Genomic DNA, 24,935 nt, shown 5'->3' on the forward strand with positions numbered 1-24,935 from the left:
GTTTTAAAATGTTAATATTCAGTTCTAGAATGTTAAGCTGCAGTTCTGGAATGTTAAGTTGCAGTTGTAGAACAATAGGTTGTAGTTTTAGAATTTTAAGAGTCATTGTCCTAAAATGTTGGAACTAAATGGAATGGAACTGTTAATCTTGCAATTGATAGAAATCCGGTGCAGAACTCAGACATTCCCACTCTCTAAACACCACCGCTCAACGTGGGGCTCGAACCCACGACCCTGAGATTAAGAGTCTCATGCTCTACCAACTGAGCTAGCCAGGCACTTCTCAAGTTTTGAGTTGCGGTCCAAAAATTTCACTTAAAAGTTCTGAAATGTTACAGTTCTAGAATGTTACTTGGCAGTTCTAGAATGTTAGGTTGAAGTTTTAGAATGTTAAGCTGCCATTCTACAATGTTAGCTTTAATTCAATTCTGCTCACTACTTCAATATATTCTTACTGATTTAAGTAATTTATCCAGTTTAGTTTTAGCATTTCAGCTATTCAGCATTTTCAAATATTCTTACTACTTCAACTGATTTAAGCTATTTCTCCAGTTTAGCTTTAGCATTTCAATTTTTTTGAATTTTCCACCTTTTTAACATTATTGTTGTTATTCAACTTAATTAAAACCATTCCTAATTTTTTCAACTCTTCTCACTACATCAACATCTTCTTACTGATTTAAGCAATTTATCCAGTTTAGCTTTAGCATTTTAATTTATTTTTGAATTTTTCCACCTTTTTTTACATTAGTGGTGTTATTAAACTTAACTAAAGCCATTCCTACTTTTTCAACTATTTTTTACTACTTAAGCTTCTTCTTACTGATTTAAGCTATTCAACCAGGTTAGCTTTAGCAATTCAGCTAGTCAACATTTTTAGCTTGGTTAGCTTTAGCAATTCAGCTATTCAGCATTCCCACGCATTTTCTGCAGGAAATGCATTTTCTAATTCATATCAGCTTTGTCTTACCGGTGTTTTCTCGTTCTGTTTTAAAAGGAAGTTTACCGTGCACACCGGGTTTATAAGACGGTAGGGTGACAGGAAGTGACCCGTATTTTAAATGATAAAAATTGTAACCTTCAAGATAGCTTGTGGCATGTTTTAACGTGGTTAATCTATTTGAAGATGCAAACTGTACCTACACACATTTACACAGTTTTTGTTTCTTTTCTTCCCTTTTTTCTTCATTCTATACTGTCTTTACATACCTGTATATGTATTTCTCCTAAACTGGTGAGTTTGGATCATGTAAATCACCCAGTTGCCTAATAGGACCACTTGTTGAAGCCATATACAACATTAACATTACATATTTCTCCCAAGTCTCTTTTCTTATTCAGTAGTCTCACAAGAAAGTCAAAGAATTCTGAAAAACTACAGGGGATGTAGCTCAGTGGTAGAGCGCATGCTTTGCATGTATGAGGACCCGGGTTCGATCCCTGGCATCTCCATCAGGTATTATGGCCCAGTCTTTAAACAAGCTGCAAAAGATCTTGCTCTGACAGAGCAAATGAAATGATGCAGCAACTATTACATACAGGCAATAAAGTGGAAGATCAACTTAACAAGTGTCTGTCAACTCTGTGCACTTTGTCCATGTCCTGCTTTACTCAGGAATTGAGAAGGATTTGTGCAAATTTGTACAGCACAGTGTTGTAGCATGTTGTGACCTCTTTTTTTTCTAATTATGACTTGAACTGTTTTTAAAGGAGCAAGCGCTACAAAGCAATGCGGGGGGACTTGCCGGACCCAGATGTCCTGAAGGTTGACGAGGCTTACCAGGACTTCACGGCAGACCTTGCTCCACTAATTACCACCCTATCCATAAGTAGTTATGTCCCCCTTGTCGATTCAGCTTTTGGGACCGTTCAAGAAGGCAGCCCGATTTCATACCAGCACCCAGCACCAGTGAGTAGGGTAGTCATCCACCACCGCTGCCGTTGGATGGTCACAGGATGGACCCGACCACATGTTCCTTTGTGTGCACTCACCAACAACACTTAAATGTAGTGTCGCTTTACATTACTTTTAACATGGCAAGATCCATCGAGAAGGCAACAAGGGAACAGGTAACCGAGAGTTTAGCAGTCTGGAGCAATGAATAAATTCTATTTCTATGTTCTGTAGCGCTGAAACCTGAGCTGCAAGCCCTCAGAATTGTGTTTCTGTGTGCCAAAATGACCAATGGATCGAAGATATTCACCAAAGTAAAAGATCAACGCATTCTTCACATGAAAGTCACATGAACGCCCCATAATGATGTTTGTTACTTTCTAGCCTTTACAGGTGGTTTTCTATCCAGCCTGGAACGTGTGCCTTTTTCGGGGTCGTTGAGCATTAAATCCAAACTGTTAAATCCAGGATTTGTCCACTTGATGTCCATAATTTATCAAGTTTTTGCTCATTTCTTCTCCTTGCCTTCGGTAGATCTCCCATGATGCATTGCTAGTTTGTGTACGGATGGGAAGGCAGGTTCATTGTTCCTTATATGTGCATCCAAACGAGAGAAATTTTTGGTTGAATGGTTTGCTGAAAGCATTGATGAAAATGTGTTAAATACCCGCTGCAAGACTACATGGGAGACTGGACCAGATGTTAGCTTTAAAAACTGAAATTTTTTACATATTTGTAGTTTTAGGGCTACTGGTTTTCTTGTGTTTTGTTTAAAAGCAGAACTAATTAGTAATGTTTTGTTTCTAAGAGTCCTCTTCTTGTTCTATTCGTTTATTGGTTTTAACCATAATCCACAGGCCCTTTTTTATTTTATTATTTTATTTTATATATATATATATATATGCACCTGTGATTCTGTTAATCCATGTAATTCACATGTTAATAATACCTTTATTTTAGCAAAGAGAAAAATGGATTTATGTTGCTTCCTTTTACCCTAATAATCTGGGTTGTAACGGGCACAATAAACAAGGTCACAAGCTAATGTTCATACCAAAACATTGATATACAACAAATACAGTTTTTTTAGTATTCATTTACCTATATTTTTTAATTGTGGGAGTAACCGGTTCACCCAGAGTAAACCTACACAATTGTTTAAGGAAACCAGATCAACTGGACTAAACCCACACAATCACCCTTTCATGCTGTGCCAGTGATTGGAAATGGTGGTTGAGGTTGTCTGAAATAATGCCTTTTAATGTGTCTCTCTGCTGAATCTTTAACTGGGTCTGATGATGTGTGCCCTGCACCTTATCAAGGATGGGTGGCAAGAATATAGGCTCTGCTGTTTGCTCAGACGTCTCCACGCCTGGCAGAGTGTTTGGTGGAACTGGTGTCAGGACACTGCCTTTTAATGTGTCTCTCTGCTAAAGCTTGAGCACACGCCCATATTTGGACATAGTCTGGTATAAATATGCAGTCCGGTAAGAGCGTTGGTTCCGAGCAGATCCACCTCTGATGAGGGGCAGGTGTGGTTTGAATTGACTTTCTGTGAGATGCACGGTCTCTAAGATGGGTGGGAAATGTACTTGTTTTGATGTGGGTTCAGTCCCCTGCTTGACGGCACCATCAGATTGCTGCATGTTTGCTAAGCTGATGGTGTCATTAGTGCAACGTGTAGTTGGCTTGGTGTTTGGTGGACATGGTGTTGATGTATTTTTAGACCCCTGGTTGACCTCACTAAAATACAGATTTTCCAGGGGTTTGTAAGTTTCTTCAAACTCTAAGTGAGCTTCACTTTTTTTTAAGTCAAGTCCTGACTTAATCCTCATCATCTATCTGTATACACGATTAATTAGATCATCTGTTAACTTGGCTCCAGGCTTCTTAGGGCTGACTACCTTGTCTATTCTGTCACAGAGGCTTTTAATGCTGTCTATTAGTGGTTCTGGCGCTGGTCTTGTTGGAGAGACAGGACATGCCAATGGAAAGTTGCTTGTCTTCATTGTGCTTGGTCTCCTCCTGTTCAGCATTCTCCTCAAGGCTGATTTGTGAAGCACCCAAATCATTTCCCAAAAAGGCCTATGTAGGTTCTTGTGTTTTCCCACAGACAGACATTGCAGTTTCCTGCGGTAATTAACTTTTCACAAGTTGGGTTACACTGAACACTCACCATCCCTCTGATGCAAGATTGCCATGAGTGCAACAGAGGAGGTGGACAATGATACGCACCACCCATTTATGTCCTCAAATGGCTCAGTGTTTGCCTGTTTTTTAAACCCAAAAGCCTGAATGTCCCACTGATAAATCTTTCCGGTACTATCCCCGGTCAGTAATATCTGGTCATTGGGATCAGTTGATATGGTGGTAATGACTGCTCCTTCATCCTTCACTGCCCTTTCCAATCAATCCTCCCTTGCTAATAACAGACCAGGCATATATGTTTCCATCTGCAGACGTCAGCCGTGTGGCTGTGTCAACTTTAACCTCCCTGGTCTTCAGACACATGATAAGCGGTGTGTTAATCACATCATTGTCATTCCCATTCAGGGATTTACTATGTAGAGGTCTTTTCCCAGTGCCTCTCACATGCTTTGGACTCTTGTAACCAAGCAGACTCCCTGTCTGGCCCTGAGTGTTTTTGTCTGCCATGTTTGTTCAAGGGCTGTTAGTGCCATTGAGCCAGTAGAGAACTTGGCCACTGTCGGCCTCCCAGATGACAATATTTCCATTGCTGGAGGCAGTAACCAGTGTGTTTTCATGGACATCCATTGAGCAAATGTCATCTAAATAATCATGCTTCAAAAATCTGTTGTCATATCCGTGTATGTCCCGGTCATAAATGATCTTGGAGTTCTTTCCCGACACAAACACCCTATTGTCTACACAGACGATACTTGTCACCTCTCTTTGTACGATAACAGGAAGAATGGCAAGCTCTGTTCCGTTGTTGAAGTTCCAAAGTTTAACTTTTCCATCCTGGGTAATTGTGATCAGTCTGCGCTTTAGTCCATCAAATGAAATAGCAACATGCCCCACATACTGATCTGGAGTCACTTTGAACTGCATGGTGGCCATTCCTGTTAAGATATCCCACACTGTCACCACGCCATTTTGGCAAACAGAGACAACCTGTTTGAAAATGTTGTGATAGAGAGCACAGCACAGGGGCTTGTCATGCGATGTTAAAGCATTTTTAAACACATCAGTTCCTCTCCCAAGATATTTGCCAATATCTGTGTTAGCTAGGACTAACTCATTGTTGTGTCTGTTGTGACACACACTGGAGCTAGGACTCTGCATCATTTCTTTTATCTTGAAGCTTTGCAAACAGATCATTGCATTCTCGGACCAAACACGTACACGTTGGTCCTGCAATAAACTAACAAAAACTTTTTCCTTGGGATTTAACATTATATGGGTGATGGGTTTGGCATGTCCCTTTAATTCTTGGACGCCTGACACTGTTTTGTGGGGAAACCACGTCCTGAGTAGGGTGTCCGTCCCGCAGGTCAGCAGATGCCTAGAGGAAGTGGAGTATTCTACACAGGTGAAGAACTCCACATGTCCTCTGCTCTTAAAGACTGTTGTAGACATTTTGGTTGTGGATGTCTTGGGAAGAGAAGCAAGGACCATTGTCTTGGATGAACTATTGCAGATGGCAAATGAGCTAAGTGATGGAAAGTATCGAATCTGACTGCAAATGCGATTAAAGATGTTGACCTTTACACATAGAAAGTCTTTAGAGGTGTTTTTTAACAGGGTTGAAACATAAGCAGTTGGATAATCACGCAGAGAGATTTTCTCATATGCATCTCTAAAGAAGAGGCCGTTTACTTTTTTTGATGTAGGAGACGAACACAGACAAACAACCTTTTACATCGCCAAAGGAAAACACTGCTTTAGTGCCACTGGACCAGTAGTTCATGGTATTCACTATGTTGTCCGGAACTGTTAACGGAACAGACCCGCGGACCTGAGTGACTGAGGGAGAGGGAGAGAGAGAGAGAGAGGGATAGAGAGAGAGAGAGGGAGAGAGAGAGAGAGAGAGAGAGAGAGAGAGAGGGAGAGAGAGAGAGAGGGAGAGCGCTGTTCTCAGTGATCTGTGTGTGAGTGAGCAGAGTGTGTGTGTAGAGGAGGGGCGCTGGGACTATCACAGCGTGCAGACACAGTCTGCGACCTAATTCCAATTTTTATTCAATCCGAGCACAGAAATTGACTCGTATTACTCATATAATACTTGTATTCGGCAAAAGTGCTTTGTCCGTACCGGATACTCAACTTGACGAGTATCCGGCTCGTCTCTAGTCCATAGTGACCATATAGTGACTAGAATTAAGCCACATTAGCAAGTTATGGACTGGTTTTTGCCATTTTGTCAAAGTTTTATGTACCATTCAAATTCGTTTCTGGACGGTCTGGCCCCATATATTTAATTGCTGTGACAGTTTTGCTTTCAAGGTTGTAGTGCATGTGAACTGTTTTCTGTAAGAAATTCTTTAGATTTTCTGGTCATGTTGATTAATCATGTCATGCTTATGAAATTGTACTATGGATCAGGTCATATGTGCCAGTTTGAGAAAAAATGAAAATATTCTGAGGTAAAAATAAACTACCATATGTTGTTCAGTCTGATGCAACGGAACATCTGAGTGATTTTTACTTTCCCCTGACCCCTAGTTATCTTAGTAGCACCCCCCAAAGGTGTAAAAATGTCACTTTTTGAATGTCTTTAATTACAGAACCATACATCATATCTGTCTGCAATTTGGTATAGTAGTTACTTAAGATGTGGGTTATAAATTATGTTTCTGTCATTAGTCCACCTCATGTGCACACATGGAAAAATATCATTAATTTTAAAATAATAACAACATTGCAAAATTTTGACTTCATATCCAAGCAGGAGATTAATGTTAGTAATTTAATCAGGTTCCTCATGTTATATATAAAACTATATTGGAATTTTAAAAATACATCTGTTTTATATTTTGACTACATTTCCCATGACGCGTGACCTTCACTTCAACGTTGCATGCAACAAGGACGCTAAAATTTGTAGTTTTTTGTATTTAAAAAAAATGGTATTTTATTTATTTAACGAATTAGATTTAGAATTGAAAACAGTGCCATAGATGGAAAATGTGCACATAAAAAATTAGAGCAAGAAGTTACATGTGTCACAACAATTATACACAAGAAAAAGAAGCATAATTCAACAAAATATCTAATAACTATGTGCTTTGTCGGTTAGGTCTGCTGCTAGTTGCACCCTGTCTCTGCTCCCCTCCCCTCTGTCTGTCCTTGATTGCAGGAGTGAAGCCTGGTGTGTGGGGTCAGGGTTCCAGCTGCAGCTCATCATCTCTAATCACCTCTGCTTCAAATACCCGGTCAACCTACCACTCCTTGTCAGATCATAGTTTAGACAACAACATTTGTCTCGCTGTTGATGCTACCATTTGATTAGTTTTTGTGACACTCGTATGCTTGTACTCTATAGTGCGGATCGGGCCGGATGTTTCTGTCCGAGCCCGGCCCGCGTCCGACAGAGCAGTAACACGAATCCGACCCGAGCCCGACAGGCATTAAGATATTTATGTCCGAGCCCGACCCGAGCCCGACACAGTTAAAATCGCGTCCGGCCTGTCGGGTGCCGTCGGGTCCCGTTGGGCTCGGGTCGGGTATCCATCCTCTATTGTACTCATTGTTTGTTTTGTCTGCCACAGCTTTGGGAACCTGACTCCTGCTGCCACTTCACTCCTGCCATTCACCACTCCTGCTCTCTGCCCAGGATCACTGGATTATTGGACACGGCACAAACACGCTCTGCACCCTGGAGTACTATTGGACTTGTTTTTGTTTTTTTCCACCATTGCATCCTGAGATTGGACACTGGAAATAAACCTGTTTTACTATCATTCTGGTCTGCATTTTGTCTACACTTGGGTTCAACCTGTTTCCACACGTAACATTCTCCCCTGTTCTCTCTCACAGACATATCCAGTCTGCTACTGCACGCCCGCTAACCTTTAACTAGCTTTGAGATACAAATATTTACACATACTCACGTGGTATGGCTTTAAATTAGCTTAGAAATTGTATCTGAAATATCCTTTTTTTCTTGTTTTTTTCCTCCTCTTTTAATTGTTCTGCAAAGAACCTGAAAAGCCTTTCAGAGCTGTTCCACTGTGCACAGAAGGCAGTTTTTTACCCTACTGCACCTCTTTATGAAGATTTAATGAATGTTTCTTTGTTAGAGCTTGGAATACCTAACCACAATACTTTGTTCTAGGCTTCACATGTCATCTGTTACTTAATGTTATCAAGTTTTTTTTTTTTTTTAAATGGTGGGGCGCATGGCTGCCATCACGGTAGCTCTACGCTACCTAAGTTAGCCCTCAAAAACAGTACTGGATTGATGCCTGTTTATAAATTGATTTAGTGGGTTTATATTTTATGTTAATGATCAATTAAAATCACCTGTTAACCTAGCCGCTCCTCATTTTTAATGTGAATTGTATGTATTAGGTGTAAATGTCTAGTATGTTAGATGCATTTTGACTGTGTGTAGGCTTTTAACTGTCTAGTAATCTGAGCCACCCCTACATTGTAGAATTGGTATGATCCAATTTTAGGGGTGGGGTCCAGGCCTAAATAGGTAGGTAGTTGAGTGTGTTCTAGAGGAGAGCATGAGGGAAACGGAGGGTATAGGACGTAAGTCTGTTGGATGTTCTCTGGAATGACATGTCTTAGGTCATTAACAAACAGTGTCAAGTCAACTACTTTTACTTTTGGTGAAATTGTTTTGTCTTTCATTAATTCCATATATTTTTGTAAACACTATTTTGCCTTATTGACCGTACTCAGAGTTATAATAAAAATCCCCTCTTACCAACTGCAACTAGCTCAACTTCTGGCTACATCAACCCACAACATGGACATAGACAGTTTATATTAAACAATTAATAAAGGGGTGACAGTTCCCTCACTCACCCGGCAAGGTAAAAGTACAACGCTTAAAAAATGAGGTAACGTGCGGATCTCTGATATCTACAAAGACGAGTAGGCTATAGTCTAGTCCTGCCTACTTCATTTAAACAGCTCCTGATGTTTCTGTCCGAGCCCGGCCCGCGTCCGACAGAGCAGTAACACGAATCCGACCCGAGCCCGACAGGCATTAAGATATTTATGTCCGAGCCCGACCCGAGCCCGACACAGTTAAAATCGAGTCCGGCCTGTCGGGTGCCGTCGGGTCCCGTTGGGCTCGGGTCGGGTATCCATCCTCTATTGTACTCATTGTTTGTTTTGTCTGCCACAGCTTTGGGAACCTGACTCCTGCTGCCACTTCACTCCTGCCATTCACCACTCCTGCTCTCTGCCCAGGATCACTGGATTATTGGACACGGCACAAACACGCTCTGCACCCTGGAGTACTATTGGACTTGTTTTTGTTTTTTTCCACCATTGCATCCTGAGATTGGACACTGGAAATAAACCTGTTTTACTATCATTCTGGTCTGCATTTTGTCTACACTTGGGTTCAACCTGTTTCCACACGTAACATTCTCCCCTGTTGCTAGGCAACGCCCTTTACCAGCTGGGCAGAAGCATATGGCGGAAGACTAACGTGAGCAGAGTCTGCTGCAGTTCTTCGGTGCACCGTAAGCTTGAGTCTGAGACGGTGACATGCACAGGTTAGAGTTTTTAAAGTTATAGAAATTATGACAAATGCCTTGTAAATGGTAACAAAATATCCACTTAAGCTTTGAATAATGTGCAGTTTTAACTTATAACTTCAGCATCACGTCGCTGAGCATTGCCTTGTATTAATGTAAAATGCTTCGTTATCAGCCAATGGTAATGACAGAATTTAAAAGAAAAACACGTTTTTTCATAATCAAGAGCAGTCATCTTTAAATACAGCCCTTTATTTACACACTCAAAAGAACTTACACAGTATTAAACTTAATGACAGAATTTAATACTTTTATTAATTAATATTGTTGGGATGCCAATCTCTAATGTAGCAAATAATCTATACAACGTCTCTTGTTGGCCTCTGTCCCCCTGCATGTCTTCTGTTCCCGTCCTCAGTGACTTCCTCGGTTTGTCCCTGTTAACACAAGAAAAGATGCTGACCGTTGTGAATGTTATATCGTAACATTACGGAACATTTAACTTGTTACATGAGAAACTACTCATACATGTTAGCCTTTATTTATCGTTGCTAGCTAGCTAGTGACGGACAAGGTTCAGCGTTACCTTCCATCGTGCAGTAACAACTGATAAACACATCAATTACTAAATCTCTAACGTTACGCATATATAGTAACGGCGTATAAAAAGAAATGAAAATGCCACCGGACATAATATTTTAAAAACACGAATGGCAAAAAAAAAGACTGCAACCTAGCTAGCTAACAGCCTAATTTTAAATGATAGGTTCAGTTAGCTAACGTTAGCTCGGGGTGTATCTACCTCATTATTATAGCAATTTGTACCTGCATTAAGCTTTACATTGATGTAAAACATTAACATTGATAACACATGTACGGTAAATACTAAAGATACTTACATTAGAATGATTATTTCCCTGTCAGTGATTCCACTCCAACTCCTGCCATTTAATTGTTTTTAACAAGCCGGGCAAAGGATTGTGGATGATTTGGACGGAGAAGGATACACTCATTCGTCCTTCTCTGTCTATGGGGAACTCTCTGAACGAAGGACTCAGTCCTTGACGGAATTTGACATTGGAACGGTCCTTGGACGGACGTCGATGACGTAGCGTCCTCCAAATTCTGGCTTTGGAAGATCCTTCCTTGACATTGAGAAACTGCTATTGTTTTTGACAAAGGCAGATGCCGGCCAGGCTTTTCAAAAATAAGATTTTAGTTCATAAGCATGTGTATTGCAACATACTGTAACGGTCACACTGCACACTTTTATTTTGAATTTTTACCGGATCAGTGCCGACAGCAGCAGAGTAGAGCAGCAGTCCGCAGTAGCAGCAGCTCACTCTCAACATGGTGTGTAGCATACCTGTCTCTCTGGTATGGAAAATTATGTTAACTTCTAGTATTACACAATCATTACTACCTATCGAAGTATTGTGAGCTAAGACACTTGGGAATTTACAAAGGTAAATACACCAGTTCTCTGAGATTGACACGTGTTGAGGTGAGACTGAACTCTCTCACAGACATATCCAGTCTGCTACTGCACGCCCGCTAACCTTTAACTAGCTTTGAGATACAAATATTTACACATACTCACGTGGTATGGCTTTAAATTAGCTTAGAAATTGTATCTGAAATATCCTTTTTTTCTTGTTTTTTTCCTCCTCTTTTAATTGTTCTGCAAAGAACCTGAAAAGCCTTTCAGAGCTGTTCCACTGTGCACAGAAGGCAGTTTTTTACCCTACTGCACCTCTTTATGAAGATTTAATGAATGTTTCTTTGTTAGAGCTTGGAATACCTAACCACAATACTTTGTTCTAGGCTTCACATGTCATCTGTTACTTAATGTTATCAAGTTTTTTTTTTTTTTAAATGGTGGGGCGCATGGCTGCCATCACGGTAGCTCTACGCTACCTAAGTTAGCCCTCAAAACAGTACTGGATTGATGCCTGTTTATAAATTGATTTAGTGGGTTTATATTTTATGTTAATGATCAATTTAAAATCACCTGTTAACCTAGCCGCTCCTCATTTTTAATGTGAATTGTATGTATTAGGTGTCAATGTCTAGTATGTTAGATGCATTTTGACTGTGTGTAGGCTTTTAACTGTCTAGTAATCTGAGCCACCCCTACATTGTAGAATTGGTATGATCCAATTTTAGGGGTGGGTCCAGGCCTAAATAGGTAGGTAGTTGAGTGTGTTCTAGAGGAGAGCATGAGGGAAACGGAGGGTATAGGATGTAAGTCTGTTGGATGTTCTCTGGAATGACATGTCTTAGGTCATTAACAAACAGTGTCAAGTCAACTACTTTTACTTTTGGTGAAATTGTTTTGTCTTTCATTAATTCCATATATTTTGTAAACACTATTTTGCCTTATTGACCGTACTCAGAGTTATAATAAAAATCCCCTCTTACCAACTGCAACTAGCTCAACTTCTGGCTACATCAACCCACAACATGGACATAGACAGTTTATATTAAACAATTAATAAAGGGGTGACAGTTCCCTCACTCACCCGGCAAGGTAAAAGTACAACGCTTAAAAAATGAGGTAACGTGCGGATCTCTGATATCTACAAAGACGAGTAGGCTATAGTCTAGTCCTGCCTACTTCATTTAAACAGCTCCTGAATACCCAAACACCACAAACACCCTAACTGCCTTTAAGTTGGCTCAATAAACATGGTACTAAATGAAAAGAAGACCATTGGATATAGGTTTAACTGCGTGTATTAGAAATACAACAAATTAAACATTGGACACACCCACTTAATACAAACACGTTTAAAGCCCCCCCACATTTAACCACCTTTCCCCCAACCCCCCCCATGTCCCAACAAAACAAATGTCAGTCAGTAGACTTAAATAGTCCGGATCCAGAATAGCAAGCGTAGAAAACAAACAAAACTAAGCATGACAGAGAAGCGTGGCAAGTAGCCGCAGTTAATTATTGTCCACACGGGTAACCTAGGCAACCTCGCCCCGGTCCGTTTAGCATCAGGGTCGCTGCAGTGGTCCAGAGGAGAAATCCCAACTGTTAATCTACCGAGAACAATACTCAATCCCGCGGTTGGTGTCGCCTGGAAAACCTGCCACACAGAGCCCTCTAAACGCCACCGCTTCCTTCCATGATCTCTCCAGAGTCCCCTCTTGCTTCCGATCGATCAGCTGATGACCCCCCCCCCACGTCACAACCCAGTGTCCTTTTATACATGCATCCATTAGTAAAAGCATTTTTTTTTTTTATAGAAGGATATACACCAAACCCAGACCATACACAATCCGTGATAATATACCTCTGATACGACAGTTTAAATATTGTATCTACATGGGCAAGAAAACAGTACACTCATGCATGTTCCCCATACATAAAATAGCTGCTAATTGAGATTAATTTATTTTTCCGCCATACTCTCCAAAAGTAAAAAAACAAAATGGAAAAAATCAGTATGACCTCTCTCTGGCCTCTCACAGACTGTGTGTGTATATATATATATATATGTGTATATGTGTGTGTGTGTGTATACATGTGTGTGTATATGGATATATTGGTGTGCATTTGGTTTGGCAAAGTGCTGCAAGTGCGGAAGTAACTTCAACGTGCATGTCAAGGCTAAATGTGCCAAAGAATAAACTGACGGGGCAAGCAGTAGCAGGACATTATTGGGGCATTATGGGTATTACAGTTAACCAAACGTTATAAGAAACTTGGTTATACATGTGCTAAAAGTTAGCATTAGATAAGGATAAGCATAAGACAATCCCCGTTTTGCATTTTGCCGACTGAAAAGTAAAAAGTTAACGTTAGCATGTTTTACCATAGCTAGCTAAGTGGCAAGCTAACGTTACAGACAATATACATGGTAACCTACAGATACATTTACTTTACAATGTGACTCCTTCTATGTAATAACTATGGGACAAAGATATACTTATATATACTACTCTCTACAGACCAATGGGTGACTTCACACATGCTCTGTCCATTATTATTAGCGGTCCATGGTTAGTCATGACGGTTATCAAAACATTCAAAATTAGACATTCCCATAAAAATAAATATCCCTGTATTACTGCAGCATGTCTGACTCTTTGTCAAACAGAAAGGAAACATGAAACAACACGTCAGGATCCTCTTATTGGGGGAGCGTAAGTCATTGGCCCTGAAAGCTGGAACGTATATCACGAGCTAAAAGACTAGCAACCAGCTGCTGGAGCTCGGTTACTCCTGCTGGTTTATAGTTAGTTCACTGTCTCAGGGAAATTAAGAAAGGGATGCATATTTTGCACTAATTGTATGTTTTTTTTTAACGTTAACGTAATTAATTACCATAGAGAAGTAACGTTAGTAAACCTGTTATTGTTGTTTTGTTGTCTAATCTGCTGCCATCTACTGAAAGCAGCATTACACGATATACAACGGTAACGTTACTTAAGTACAGAGATGGGAAGTAACGGAGTACAAATACTTCGTTACTGTACTCAAGTAGATTTTTCTGATATTTTTACTTTACTACTTATTTTTGTGGCGACTTTTTACTTCTACTCCTTACATTTTAACACAAATATCGGTACTTTCTACTCCTTACATTTTACAAAATTGGCTCGTTACTTTAGTTTTGTACAAGTGGTCGTCTTATCGGAGAATAGCGCGGACACGCGCCACACACCGCGAGCGGGTGCGCGCGCCACACGGAGAAAAAAGTGAGAGAAAAGAAAAAGAGACAAGCTGTCCGGAGGATAACCAGCTGAGATTGTGTGTGTGAGTCTTTGAGAACTGTAAGTTGTATAACTCATGTTGTCAGTTCACTTAAGCCTGTTACTGGTCTATAGTTCTTGCACATTTAAAGTAAGTTAGCTAGTGGTTCTGGTGTGCTCTTCACCTGTTAGCTCGTGGTTTTGGTGTGCTCTTCACCTGTTAGCTCGTGGTTTTGGTGTGGTCTTCACATGTTAGCTGGGTTACACGTTGGTCTTAATGAAGCATCAACACTTTCACCAGCTCTATTCGCATGAGTTTTTTTTTTTTTTTTTACCAAACTTCAGATTCTGTAATTCAATTGACAAGTGGATGGAACCTTAGCTAGAGAGAAGTTGTCTCCGTCTGTTTTAACAGACACACCTGGGGCCAAGTTGGACACCAGAATCAGCTTTCCAGTCCTAATCTAGTCCTCAACTTTCACATCATTTCACTGGAGTTTTTGTTATTATTGTTTATGTCATCAATACCATATTCAATCTAAATGGATGGGAATATATCTACTGTACGTTGCATTTGACGCACGACTAAGACAACTCAACAGATTCAGCATTCTGCATTAATTCACAGCAAATCATTGAGGCTTAATGGCGTTAACGTTAGCACATAGTAGCATGGATGGCGCTAACGTTAGCACATAGTCGAATGGATGGTGTTAACGTTAGCACATAGTAGTATGGAGGGCGACATGATTGAAAATGAAGAAAACAGCAAGACATTCCCATCATCCTCAGCCTTATCTGAGAGAGATGTTTGAGACAGTAGGCATCAAGAAGGACTCCTGGCCAATGTGCTGGGGAACTTCTTCATTAATGTCTGTTTAGTCATTCATATTTTAATCCTTTATTTTATTTCCAGAAGCCGTATTTGAGCACACACATAAGTGTAGATTCATTTTTATGTTAGGGAGAAAGACTAAAAATAAAAACTGGATCTTTGAATTCTCACAGAATCACAACTGAATTCATATCTTGTTAATTAGTCAATAACCTGGAGTCCAAGTCTCTGTCATAATAATCATATATGTTATGTTTTAGGCAGACAGCCATTTAAAATGTAGCCATTGCCATTTAAAGACGTGTCCTCCATGTCCACTGAAGTTCCTCAGTGTCTCTCTAGTAACATTTGTGTGCTCCAGGTAGCTTTCGCAAGGCTACTTTTACTTTTATACTTTAAGTAAATTTCCAAGCTTGTACTTTGTTACTTTTACTTGAGTAAAGAAGTTTAATCAGTACTTCCACTTTTACCAGAGTATTTTTTAACATAAGTATCTCTACTTTTACTTAAGTACGGAAAGTGAGTACTTTTGCCATCTCTGGCTGTCTACCAGTCAGATTACCACAGGAGGTAATATCGTTTGCAGCTCTTTTAAAGACTCTACCATAATACTTGCTGGAGATGCCAGATCCTCATACATGGAAAGCATGCGCGCTACCACTGAGCTACATCCCCTGAAGATTTTGAAATTCTTTTGACTTTTTTCTGAGATAGACTTAGACTTATTTCAAGGAAATTTAAATATCACTGAATAAAAGAAGAAACCTGGGTAAAACATGTAATGTTAATGTTGTATATGGCTTCAAAACCTGTAAATGCAACTGCGGTGGCTGGAAATCAAACCTGGGAAAATGCTTGCACTGCAACGATATAAATCTTAGTCAAAAAGTAACACACCTGTTGCCTTTCTGCTAGACAATACAACGCTCACTGCAAATCTTGTAACACAGACTGAAAAGAAATACATTGGTGGAGACAAGTTGCTTCCAGTACCTATGAGATAACACAAGATTGTTCGTGAAGGCAGATGTGTAATTTGGTAAACTGTGATGTGTCATTGGTTTGCTTCCACTCTTAAAAATTGCCTCATTGTCAGCAGGATTCAAACCTGCGTGGGGAGACCCCAATAGATTTCTAGTCCTTCACCTTAAACACTCTGCCACAACAACCTGAAAAGCAGAGCTATGCCTGTTTGCACAAATGTGCATAAACATTTCAATTGGTTGTAATAATAGACACGGACAAAGTAAAGACAAATCATAGTCTGTGGATCCTTGTGGAGGCAGTTTGATTGATTGATATTCTCCCTTATTTGTACTATACCAGAGATCTAATGTTTTATCAAATCAGGTTGGGCAAGTAACCTTTCTGCTGACTTCTTACTTGTCATTTGTTCAGAGATATGTCTGATGATGAACTCACAACCAAGACAAACCCAAAGAGAAGCACTTATGAACCCAATAATCATCAGTGTCTCCTTTTGAGAGGATTTGAATGTGATTACAATGGCATTCATCTTCAGTTAGTCTGTAGTATTGTCATGTTCAACTGCCCCAACAAGTAGCACTTACTGAATTCAACAGTCAAGTCAAAGCTAAAGTTAGAGTAATAGGAATGACTTAGAAAACATTTCAGCATTGTTCAACCAGTAACCATGCCGAAAATCCTTTTTAAACATATCTTTAAGGAGGAAATCCTGGACTTCAGTAGTTCTGTTTCTTTTTTTTTAAGTACATACTTGGCCTACATTTTGAAATGCATGCAGGTATACATGCATACAGTGGTATGCATGTGTTTAGGAACCGGTGCTGAAGTTGACTAAAAAGAGGAATTAAAAAATCATTCTTTGGAAATTAATCCTAGTGCCTTAATTTAATAAAAAGGAAAAATCCAACCTTTGAGGACACCAACTGCGTTGTCCAGCGATGGTGGTATAGTGGTGAGCATAGCTGCCTTCCCAGCCATTGCAGTATATTTTGTTGTGTGGTTACTTGCTTTATTTGTCAAGAAGGAACCAGAAAGGTTACTTGCCCAACCCGATTTAAAGGATTATCGAGGCTCCACAGACACAGGCAGTGAACTACGATTTGTGCAAACAGGTGCCTTACAGATTATCAGGTTGTCGTGGCCGAGTGGTTAAGGCGATGGACTTGAAATCCATTGAGGTCTCCCCGCACAGGTTCAAATCCTGCCGATAATGAATGCTATTCTTTAAGAGTGGCAGCAAACCAAAGACACATCACAGAATACACAATCGAGGATGTGTCTTCATGAATAATCTCCAGCCACCAATGTATTTTTTAGTTCTTACTTTCAGTCTGTGTTACAAGATTTGAAGTGAACGTTGTATTGTTCAGCAGAAAGGCAACACGTGTGTTACTTTTTGACTATGATTTATACTGGAGCAATGCAATCATATTGCCCAGGTTTGATTTCCAGCTACTGCAGTTGCATTTACAGGTTTTGAAGCAATATACAACGTTAACATTTCATGTTTTACCCAGGTTTCTTCTTTGATTCAGTGATATTTTTCAATTTCCTTGCGGGAGTCATCCCAACAGAATTGTGATAATTAATCGGGATCTCCATATTGATCAAAGTAATCGTTGTTATAGTTTTGGCCACATTCATGCAGCTCAAACCAGGTTCGGCAAGTAACCTTTCTGCTGACTTCTTGTAAAAAAAAATTGATAACACTCAACGAAACCTACTGCAATGGCTGGGAATCAAACCCAGGTCAACTGCTTGGAAGGCAGCTATGCTCACCACTATACCACCATCACTGGACAATACAATGTTCACTTCAAATCTTGTAATACATCTGGGCATTGAGACTGAAAGTGCGCTCTATTGCTGAGCTACAGCCTCTGATGATTCAGGAATTCCCCCCAGGGGGTCCTGTGTTATCACATTCACAAGAATAGGAAGTGCGTGTGTCTGTGCAACCTTCCTTCGATAGCTCAGTTGGTAGAGCGGAGGACTGTAGAGGCACAAAGCTGACATCCTTAGGTTGCTGGTTCAAATCTGGCTCAAATCTGGCTCGAAGGAGCAGTCTTTTCCAGAGTTTCCCTTCAGGGATTAATAAAGAATTTCTGATTCTGATGTAGAGATGGACAGACGACACAAAAGCATAATGCTTCTTGCAGAAACATAACAAGAAACAAAAAAAGATGTGATGGAGAAAGAGTTAAAGAACCTTTTTTCAGGACACCCACATTTTGTCACTCAATATGTCAGAAATCCTGCAAACAGCTACGATGACTGTTTATCTGTAAGGATTTTAAAATCTATCTGTCAACCCCGTCTTGCCCGTATTGGATGGAATTATGTCAATTTGCGCTTTTCATCTGTTATACATAACAACCTGGATGCAACAAAGAACCCTTTTCTCCTGTTTTGTACACAACCCATGGTTTTACAAAACAAAAGATCACTTTCACCGAATCCCTCAGTTAAATCACAGCAGTAACTTTACATGTGTTGACAATAAAGATGCTCACAAAACGCTGTACTTGCAATTGCGTTTCTTGTGCACATTCATGTCCTCTTAAATACAAAGAACTGTTAAGTTCTTTATTTCCAATATCAACTCTCAAACATTAAGTCCAAATGAAATTAGTTGTTGTCAGAAATGGGATTTGAACCCACACCTCCAGTGGAGACTGCGACCTGAACGCAGCGCCTTGGACCGCTCGGCCATCCTGACTGATCCAACAGTGTTTCAGTAGGACTTGTTTAAAAAATTATAATTATAATGTCTCAAAACTTATGAAACGTCATGATACAGTAGGTTCTCAGTCATCCATGTCATAGTTAAGAAGGGAAGGTTTCTCAACTGTCAGCCCAAATATATGGGCGTTCATGGGGACATGGAAGAAAGTCACCAGGGTGGCAATGTGCTTGACAAAGGCAATACATTGCGTGGGATGTGAAGGCAATGTGCAGTACAGGCCAAATCCTATGGTGGGAATCAAGATCCACCAATGTTCCAGTCCACAATGTCCATCTGAATCCAGAAATGTCCCTGCCAGATGGGAAAACAAACTGATAACTGTCTTTATGGTCTAAATGTGTCAAATATTGCCGTACAATGCCCACATTGAGTCCAGATGTGTCAGTTTTGGTTCCTGATCCATGCTATTACCCCAAAAGTTCACAACTAGGCCAAGGCAACAGGACTTGGTAAAAGGTCCTCCGCAGAAGTTTTGTCTCTCATCCAAGAGACTTTAGTTGTTGTTTTTTTTACACAGAAAGGTTTGGACACAGTGCCCACTCCCCCACCCATATCTGACAATTGAAAGCTGTGGGGAAAGGGGGGTTCCAAAGCTAATAGACCATTCAACAAGCAGTTCTGATGCACTATACTGGCCGATTCAGGATGAGCACTGTATACTCTGACTGCAGCAACACAAGTTCAAATTTCAGTGATACCTAATTTTTACAATGTTCACTTTTATGGTCCATTTTTATGGTTATTACGAGACTGAATGCAAAGTGTGTATCCCCCATGTAACTCAAAGCCTATCACTTCCAGTCAACACTGTCAAATGTGGAGCTCCTTCAAGTTACATTAACAACCAGGTGACTCCTCAACATGCCCCCACCAACATACTGTTTACAGTCTAAATGGCCAAGAACATTAAACCTGTAAGCTTACTTTAAACTAGATACAGAAAGTTGAAAGGTTGATCTTTTTCACCTTTTTAACTGAGACTTGAACTCAGATCGCTGGATTCAGAGTCCAGAGTGCTAACCATTACACCATGGAACCTTTATAAGCACTGCAAGGGTTTGCTAGGCAGTTTCTTTCATAATATCCACATGTGTGATATTAAATGCACACAACAATCACAACGCAAATTAAAAAGCAAAAATTACTGGCCGACTTAACCCTTGTATTGTCCTTTGTGTCACAGGGACATGTGTACTTTATATATATTAATACAGCTCTCATTTAATACAGGACCAATGACACAGAACTTTCAACAGACCTTAATCGGCTAGATACCAATTCCCATACCGGGAGTTGAACCCGGGCCACCTGGACGAAAACAAGGAATCCTAACCGCTAGACCATATGGGACTGTCAGCATAACAATAACAGGGATTCCATGAATCAATTCATAGTCTGGCTGGAAACAGGCCTTCACTTGAACGTGAATGAAGAAGCTTCTTATGTAAGTTTTATCTTGAAGCTTTTGAGTGTTCTTTAGGTTTTTATCTGCTTTAACTATTACCGGACAGCGGGGGCACGGAGCAGAGCAGAGCTGCCGTTAGGGAGGAATCCTCCTCCGTGTTCAGCTCCATTTTGAACTGGCGGTAAAAAACTTAACGTTGGAACTGTATGACGAATAGAAATGTTGACAGGTTGATTTCTGTTAATAACAAACACAACTATAGTCAAAAGAAGAAAAAAAATATATCTGAAAAGCCGTCTTGGTTCATCTTTCCACTGTTCCTACAATCACCACTCTGGTCTGGTTGGAAACTAAAGGATCTAAACTAAAAGGATGTTCCTCTTTAACTAAAAGGTCTATCTCTGTAGGGATCCATCCCATAATGTTGTCACACACTTAGAATAATAATCTGAGTCTGTCAGCAGCAACAACACAACCTTTAGTGGACGCTGACTTTACCTTTAAATTAGGAGTTTAAACAGAGACACAACAGGAAGAATAAATCCATCAAATCAAGTCCCCAATAATCAGCATGTGGCCTTGTTTTATTTCAGGTAGTCAGGTAGTCTGTTCCACATTCCCAGACATTTAAAACAAGTCAATCATTGGCGTTTTTCTACGAGTCAGATGAATAAATCATCTGTTTGCTATTTGAGCAGCTCTGTTTCCTGCTGCTTCGTCATTCTTTAGTGTCCTCTGGAAACAGGTTGCTGTCCTTTATGTTTCTTTTGGATGACATCATCAGTGTCTTTGCTTTAGTCTGAAGAAACTCCAACAGATTTAAAACCACATGCAGTCACAGAAAAGACAAACAGGGAATAGAAAATGTCAGACAGAGAATATGATATGAAAAGTCCCCAAAGTAGGAAAATATAATGTTAATCTACCAAACAACAATAACTGGAGAGCATCCTATTAAACATGGCCGACTTCCAGTATGTCGGTAATGAAGAGAGGAATGTTTGGACATATCACAGATTCATTTTATTTTTATTTAACCTTTATTTAACCAGGAACAATCCCATTGAGTAACAGTAATGATACATAAAAGACAAGACAATGGTTCCAGAAACAGCTACTGGTTTGGATTCCCTCCTTACAGAACAGGGCCACGATCAACATGGACAGAGCACACAGAATCTATAACAAGGGTACACTGACACATACGCTGATTTGAAGGTGTCTGAGATACCAGGGCCACCAAGCAGTCCTTCAGGGGTCAGCAGGAAGGCCCGATCAGGACTCCAATGCAACGCTGCATTTTAACCCTGGCTACAGTGCTTTCACCATCCAGCAGCACCAGGAATGTATAGGAGTACAGCGTAAATTACATGCTAAAGGCGTCTCAAACTTTCTAATTTATCCGGCCACCCTGAAAGTCCCACGGAGGGAGAACGCTCACATTCACTACAGCCAAGAAAGTGGACATGTTCTGTCGGGAGCTGGATAAAGATGATGAATCCATGCGAGGCGCTTCAGCAGCTGTGGATTAGTGGAGTCTGGAACACTGTGCAAGGTTGACTCGAGTGCACTGTATGTAAGTTTGGGATCCAAGCTTTAAAAGGAACATTTAATTAGGCTGACCGTTCAATTTATAATCTATGTTTATTACTCTCACTAGGATGGTGTGCTTTTTCAGTTGTGGATTTTATGGTAAAAAACTAATAATTCATGGGAATGTCGGCAACAAACAGTAGAGGGCAGCAATACTCTATTGCAGCAACTAGTCTGCCTATTTCAAAGCAGAAGAATGCGTTTCCTTTGGTAGTGTTTTAATGCAAACACGTTATTTTTCCTAATCTTAAATGGTCGTTACTGCTGGTCAGCCTTCAAAAAGGAGAGAAGATCAGAATATAAGAACACACCTATCAGGGCATGAGGAGGAGGAGGAAACAACTTGGCTCTGAAACATGTTCACAATGAGGAAGAGTGAATGAGCTGGTGATTTTTAAGGCGACTACTGTGAGAAAACCTTTCCCCACATTGATCACACCAGTACGGCTTCTCTCCAGTGTGAACACGCCGGTGGCTTTCAAGGGTACCACTCAGAGAAAAACTTTTCCCACATTGATCACAGCTGTACGGCTTCTCTCCAGTGTGAATGCGTTGATGTATTTTTAGATTACTCTGTTGTGTGAAAGCTGCTCCACATTGATCACAGCTGTACGGTTTCTCTCCAGTGTGAATGCGTTGATGTATTTTTAGGGTACTCTGTCGTGCGAAAGCTGCCCCACATTGATCACAGGTGTACGGCTTCTCTCCAGTGTGAATGCGTTGATGTTTTTTTAGGTAACACTGCTGTGTGAAAGCTGCCCCACATTGATCACAGCTGTGTAGATTCTCTCCAGTGTGAACTCTCAGATGAATCTTTAAATATCCAGATGTTGAGAAGGATTTCTCACAGTGCTGACAATGGTGACGTTTGCGTCCCTTGCCTCTCCGTTTCTATAGCAACAGACAAACAGAGAGTTAGTGAACAACCTTCTTTAAACCCTGGATTTTTTCTTACCCACAATTTTAACTCTTCATTCAATAATTTATGACAAAATGAAGGAAAATATTGCTGACATGTTTTAATGAAAGCAAATGCACTCTGCATGTTCTGAAATATTCTAAATCTTTCAGGCAAACTTTAATGAAACAACTGCAACGCTGTAATGAAACAAGAAAGTGTGGCAGATGATGGTGGACCACCTGAATGTGTAAGCAGTCTACAAATATAATATGAGCACTTTAAAAGTTGGCGGAAGATAATGTTACTCAGGAAATTACCATTAAGATAAATTAAAAATCTCATCTACAATGCTAGAATATGATGCATAGCCTAAATACCTCCCTCTAACTCTGTCTCTCTCAGACTCTGAAATCTAAAAACTATACAAATAATGAAATTAATCAACTAAATGTCCACTGTATACATGACTGTAATAGTGTATTCATCATTTTGAAAAATAGCAAAATATAATAGCATGCTGTAATAATATATATAGAAACCACTGAAGTGTCCTCTCCCCCCACCCAAGGATGGCAGAAGTCTGATCATTCTCTAAATGGGGGGGTGACAAAAACCCCTCCCTCCTCGTCGTGACCTTTTTGACCAAGCACCTAAACACACATCCCTACTGGACTATTTCCTACCGTTAAACCTCTCACACATTACCACTCAATCATCATGGTACACTTTCACTTTAATAACCTGTATGGCACTACGCCCTCTTTTCTCCCTCAAACATTTACCATAACCTCACAAGGGGGGGGGGGGGGTGACTTCTAGCTAGCATAACCTTCTATGCATCAGTGGCCTCCCATTAAACCACTTCCTCAATTGACTGCACACAGCTTCTTTTGCATTGTGGCCAAATATAACTTTAACTGCTGATATTCTATAACCATGTCTACAACAAAAGAAACATCTCAACACAATATGCATTTATGATCATTAAATTAAGAAATCAGAGCCTGTGTTGCCTAGTCAAAGTATAGGACTAACTACCTGTTTTAAAACTGCATCAACAGCTCACACTGTCTCGTTTTTACTTTATTGGCCTACATGAAATAACAAATATGAGTTGATATGTGTGAAACATTACAATTTACCAACACATGACTTGATAATTGTGAATGATGTGGGACTTCCAGCTGGTCACCGTACAATGCACGAGAATGCGGGAAATCACGTCTACAAAATTCAAAAAGGAACCCCAGAACACCCCCCCCAGCACAAACTGCCCCACTGAGAATATTTTTCACCAGCCGCCACTGTGATATAATAATATAAACAAAAACCCTTGAGGTGTCCTCGTCCTGTTGTTTCATGAGTGTACAGTAGTCTCCACTATATAGTTACTGGTCTAGTGAACTAAGACTATAAATAAGGAGGATTGGACATTATAATGGTAGAATAATCCCAAATTATAGTCCCGGTTTATTGGACAGAACGTACACTGTGTGGTAAGAATGGCAAATACAATGCATATGGAAAAGGGATGTACTGTTATTCTCATGAAAACAAAAAGAAATAAATGATGTAAAGAGATGTGCTGGTCTCTGGCCAGTCTGCTGCTGTTGAACCGTTATAGAAACACGTGTAGAGGACGTTATATATTATCCTTCATCACTGACTCATTTAGCATTGTATCAGCCTTTGCTAAGGATTTCAACAACTGTCATACTATGTTCACCAGACTTCTAACAACAATATGACCGGCAGTTTATTAGTCTTCATAGAGGCAACGTAACAGCACCGATGACACATGGTAAACATTAAAATAATATCAGGACTTAACTGAATAGCAGAATGCTCCTATTGTATATTAATGCAGGCTAATAATAACAATAAGAAGGTAAAAGCACTGCTGAGTGAACAAAGGAACAAAGGCTGCAGGATTTATAAATCCTGGCTGTTAGCCTGGTCAGGAGCAGGCTAGCTGTTAGCCTGGTCAGGAGCTTATTGTTTATACATCCAGAAACCCTGGAAAACCCCGGCCTAATCCACTATCTAGGTCTTGTGAACAGGCCTCCTAGTTTAGACTGGTTGTTGTGTCCTGAACACTGACCTGAACATGGCTGGTACCAGAGGCCGGGCCTGCTGCTGGTCCTCTGGGGACCTGGTTGGTCCACTGCTCTGGGTCCTGGTCCACCTCCAT

General features: G+C 40.3%; 1 protein-coding gene and 4 non-coding genes across 5 annotated transcripts; 2 read left to right on the forward strand and 3 right to left on the reverse strand.

Moving 5' to 3' along the window:
• Window positions 1-205: 205 nt before the first annotated feature.
• trnak-cuu (transfer RNA lysine (anticodon CUU)) lies at window positions 206-278 on the reverse strand. Its single transcript has one exon. It is a non-coding gene; the product is annotated as a tRNA-Lys (tRNA).
• A 1,102-nt stretch (window positions 279-1,380) lies between these two features.
• On the forward strand, window positions 1,381-1,452 carry trnaa-ugc (transfer RNA alanine (anticodon UGC)). Its single transcript has one exon. It is a non-coding gene; the product is annotated as a tRNA-Ala (tRNA).
• A 2,994-nt stretch (window positions 1,453-4,446) lies between these two features.
• LOC116678121 (WD repeat-containing protein 64-like) lies at window positions 4,447-24,935 on the reverse strand. The gene is given in 3 exon segments (XM_032508192.1): window positions 4,447-5,746; window positions 5,748-5,873; window positions 24,846-24,935. Coding segments are annotated over 3 exon segments (1,407 nt in total). The 3' UTR covers window positions 4,447-4,555.
• Window positions 17,231-17,312, forward strand: trnas-uga (transfer RNA serine (anticodon UGA)). The gene has a single exon. It is a non-coding gene; the product is annotated as a tRNA-Ser (tRNA).
• On the reverse strand, window positions 20,124-20,195 carry trnae-uuc (transfer RNA glutamic acid (anticodon UUC)). Its single transcript has one exon. It is a non-coding gene; the product is annotated as a tRNA-Glu (tRNA).

This window comes from Etheostoma spectabile, unplaced genomic scaffold, assembly GCF_008692095.1.
Source record: "Etheostoma spectabile isolate EspeVRDwgs_2016 unplaced genomic scaffold, UIUC_Espe_1.0 scaffold00006474, whole genome shotgun sequence".
In the NCBI taxonomy this organism is placed as follows: Eukaryota; Metazoa; Chordata; class Actinopteri; order Perciformes; family Percidae; genus Etheostoma; species Etheostoma spectabile.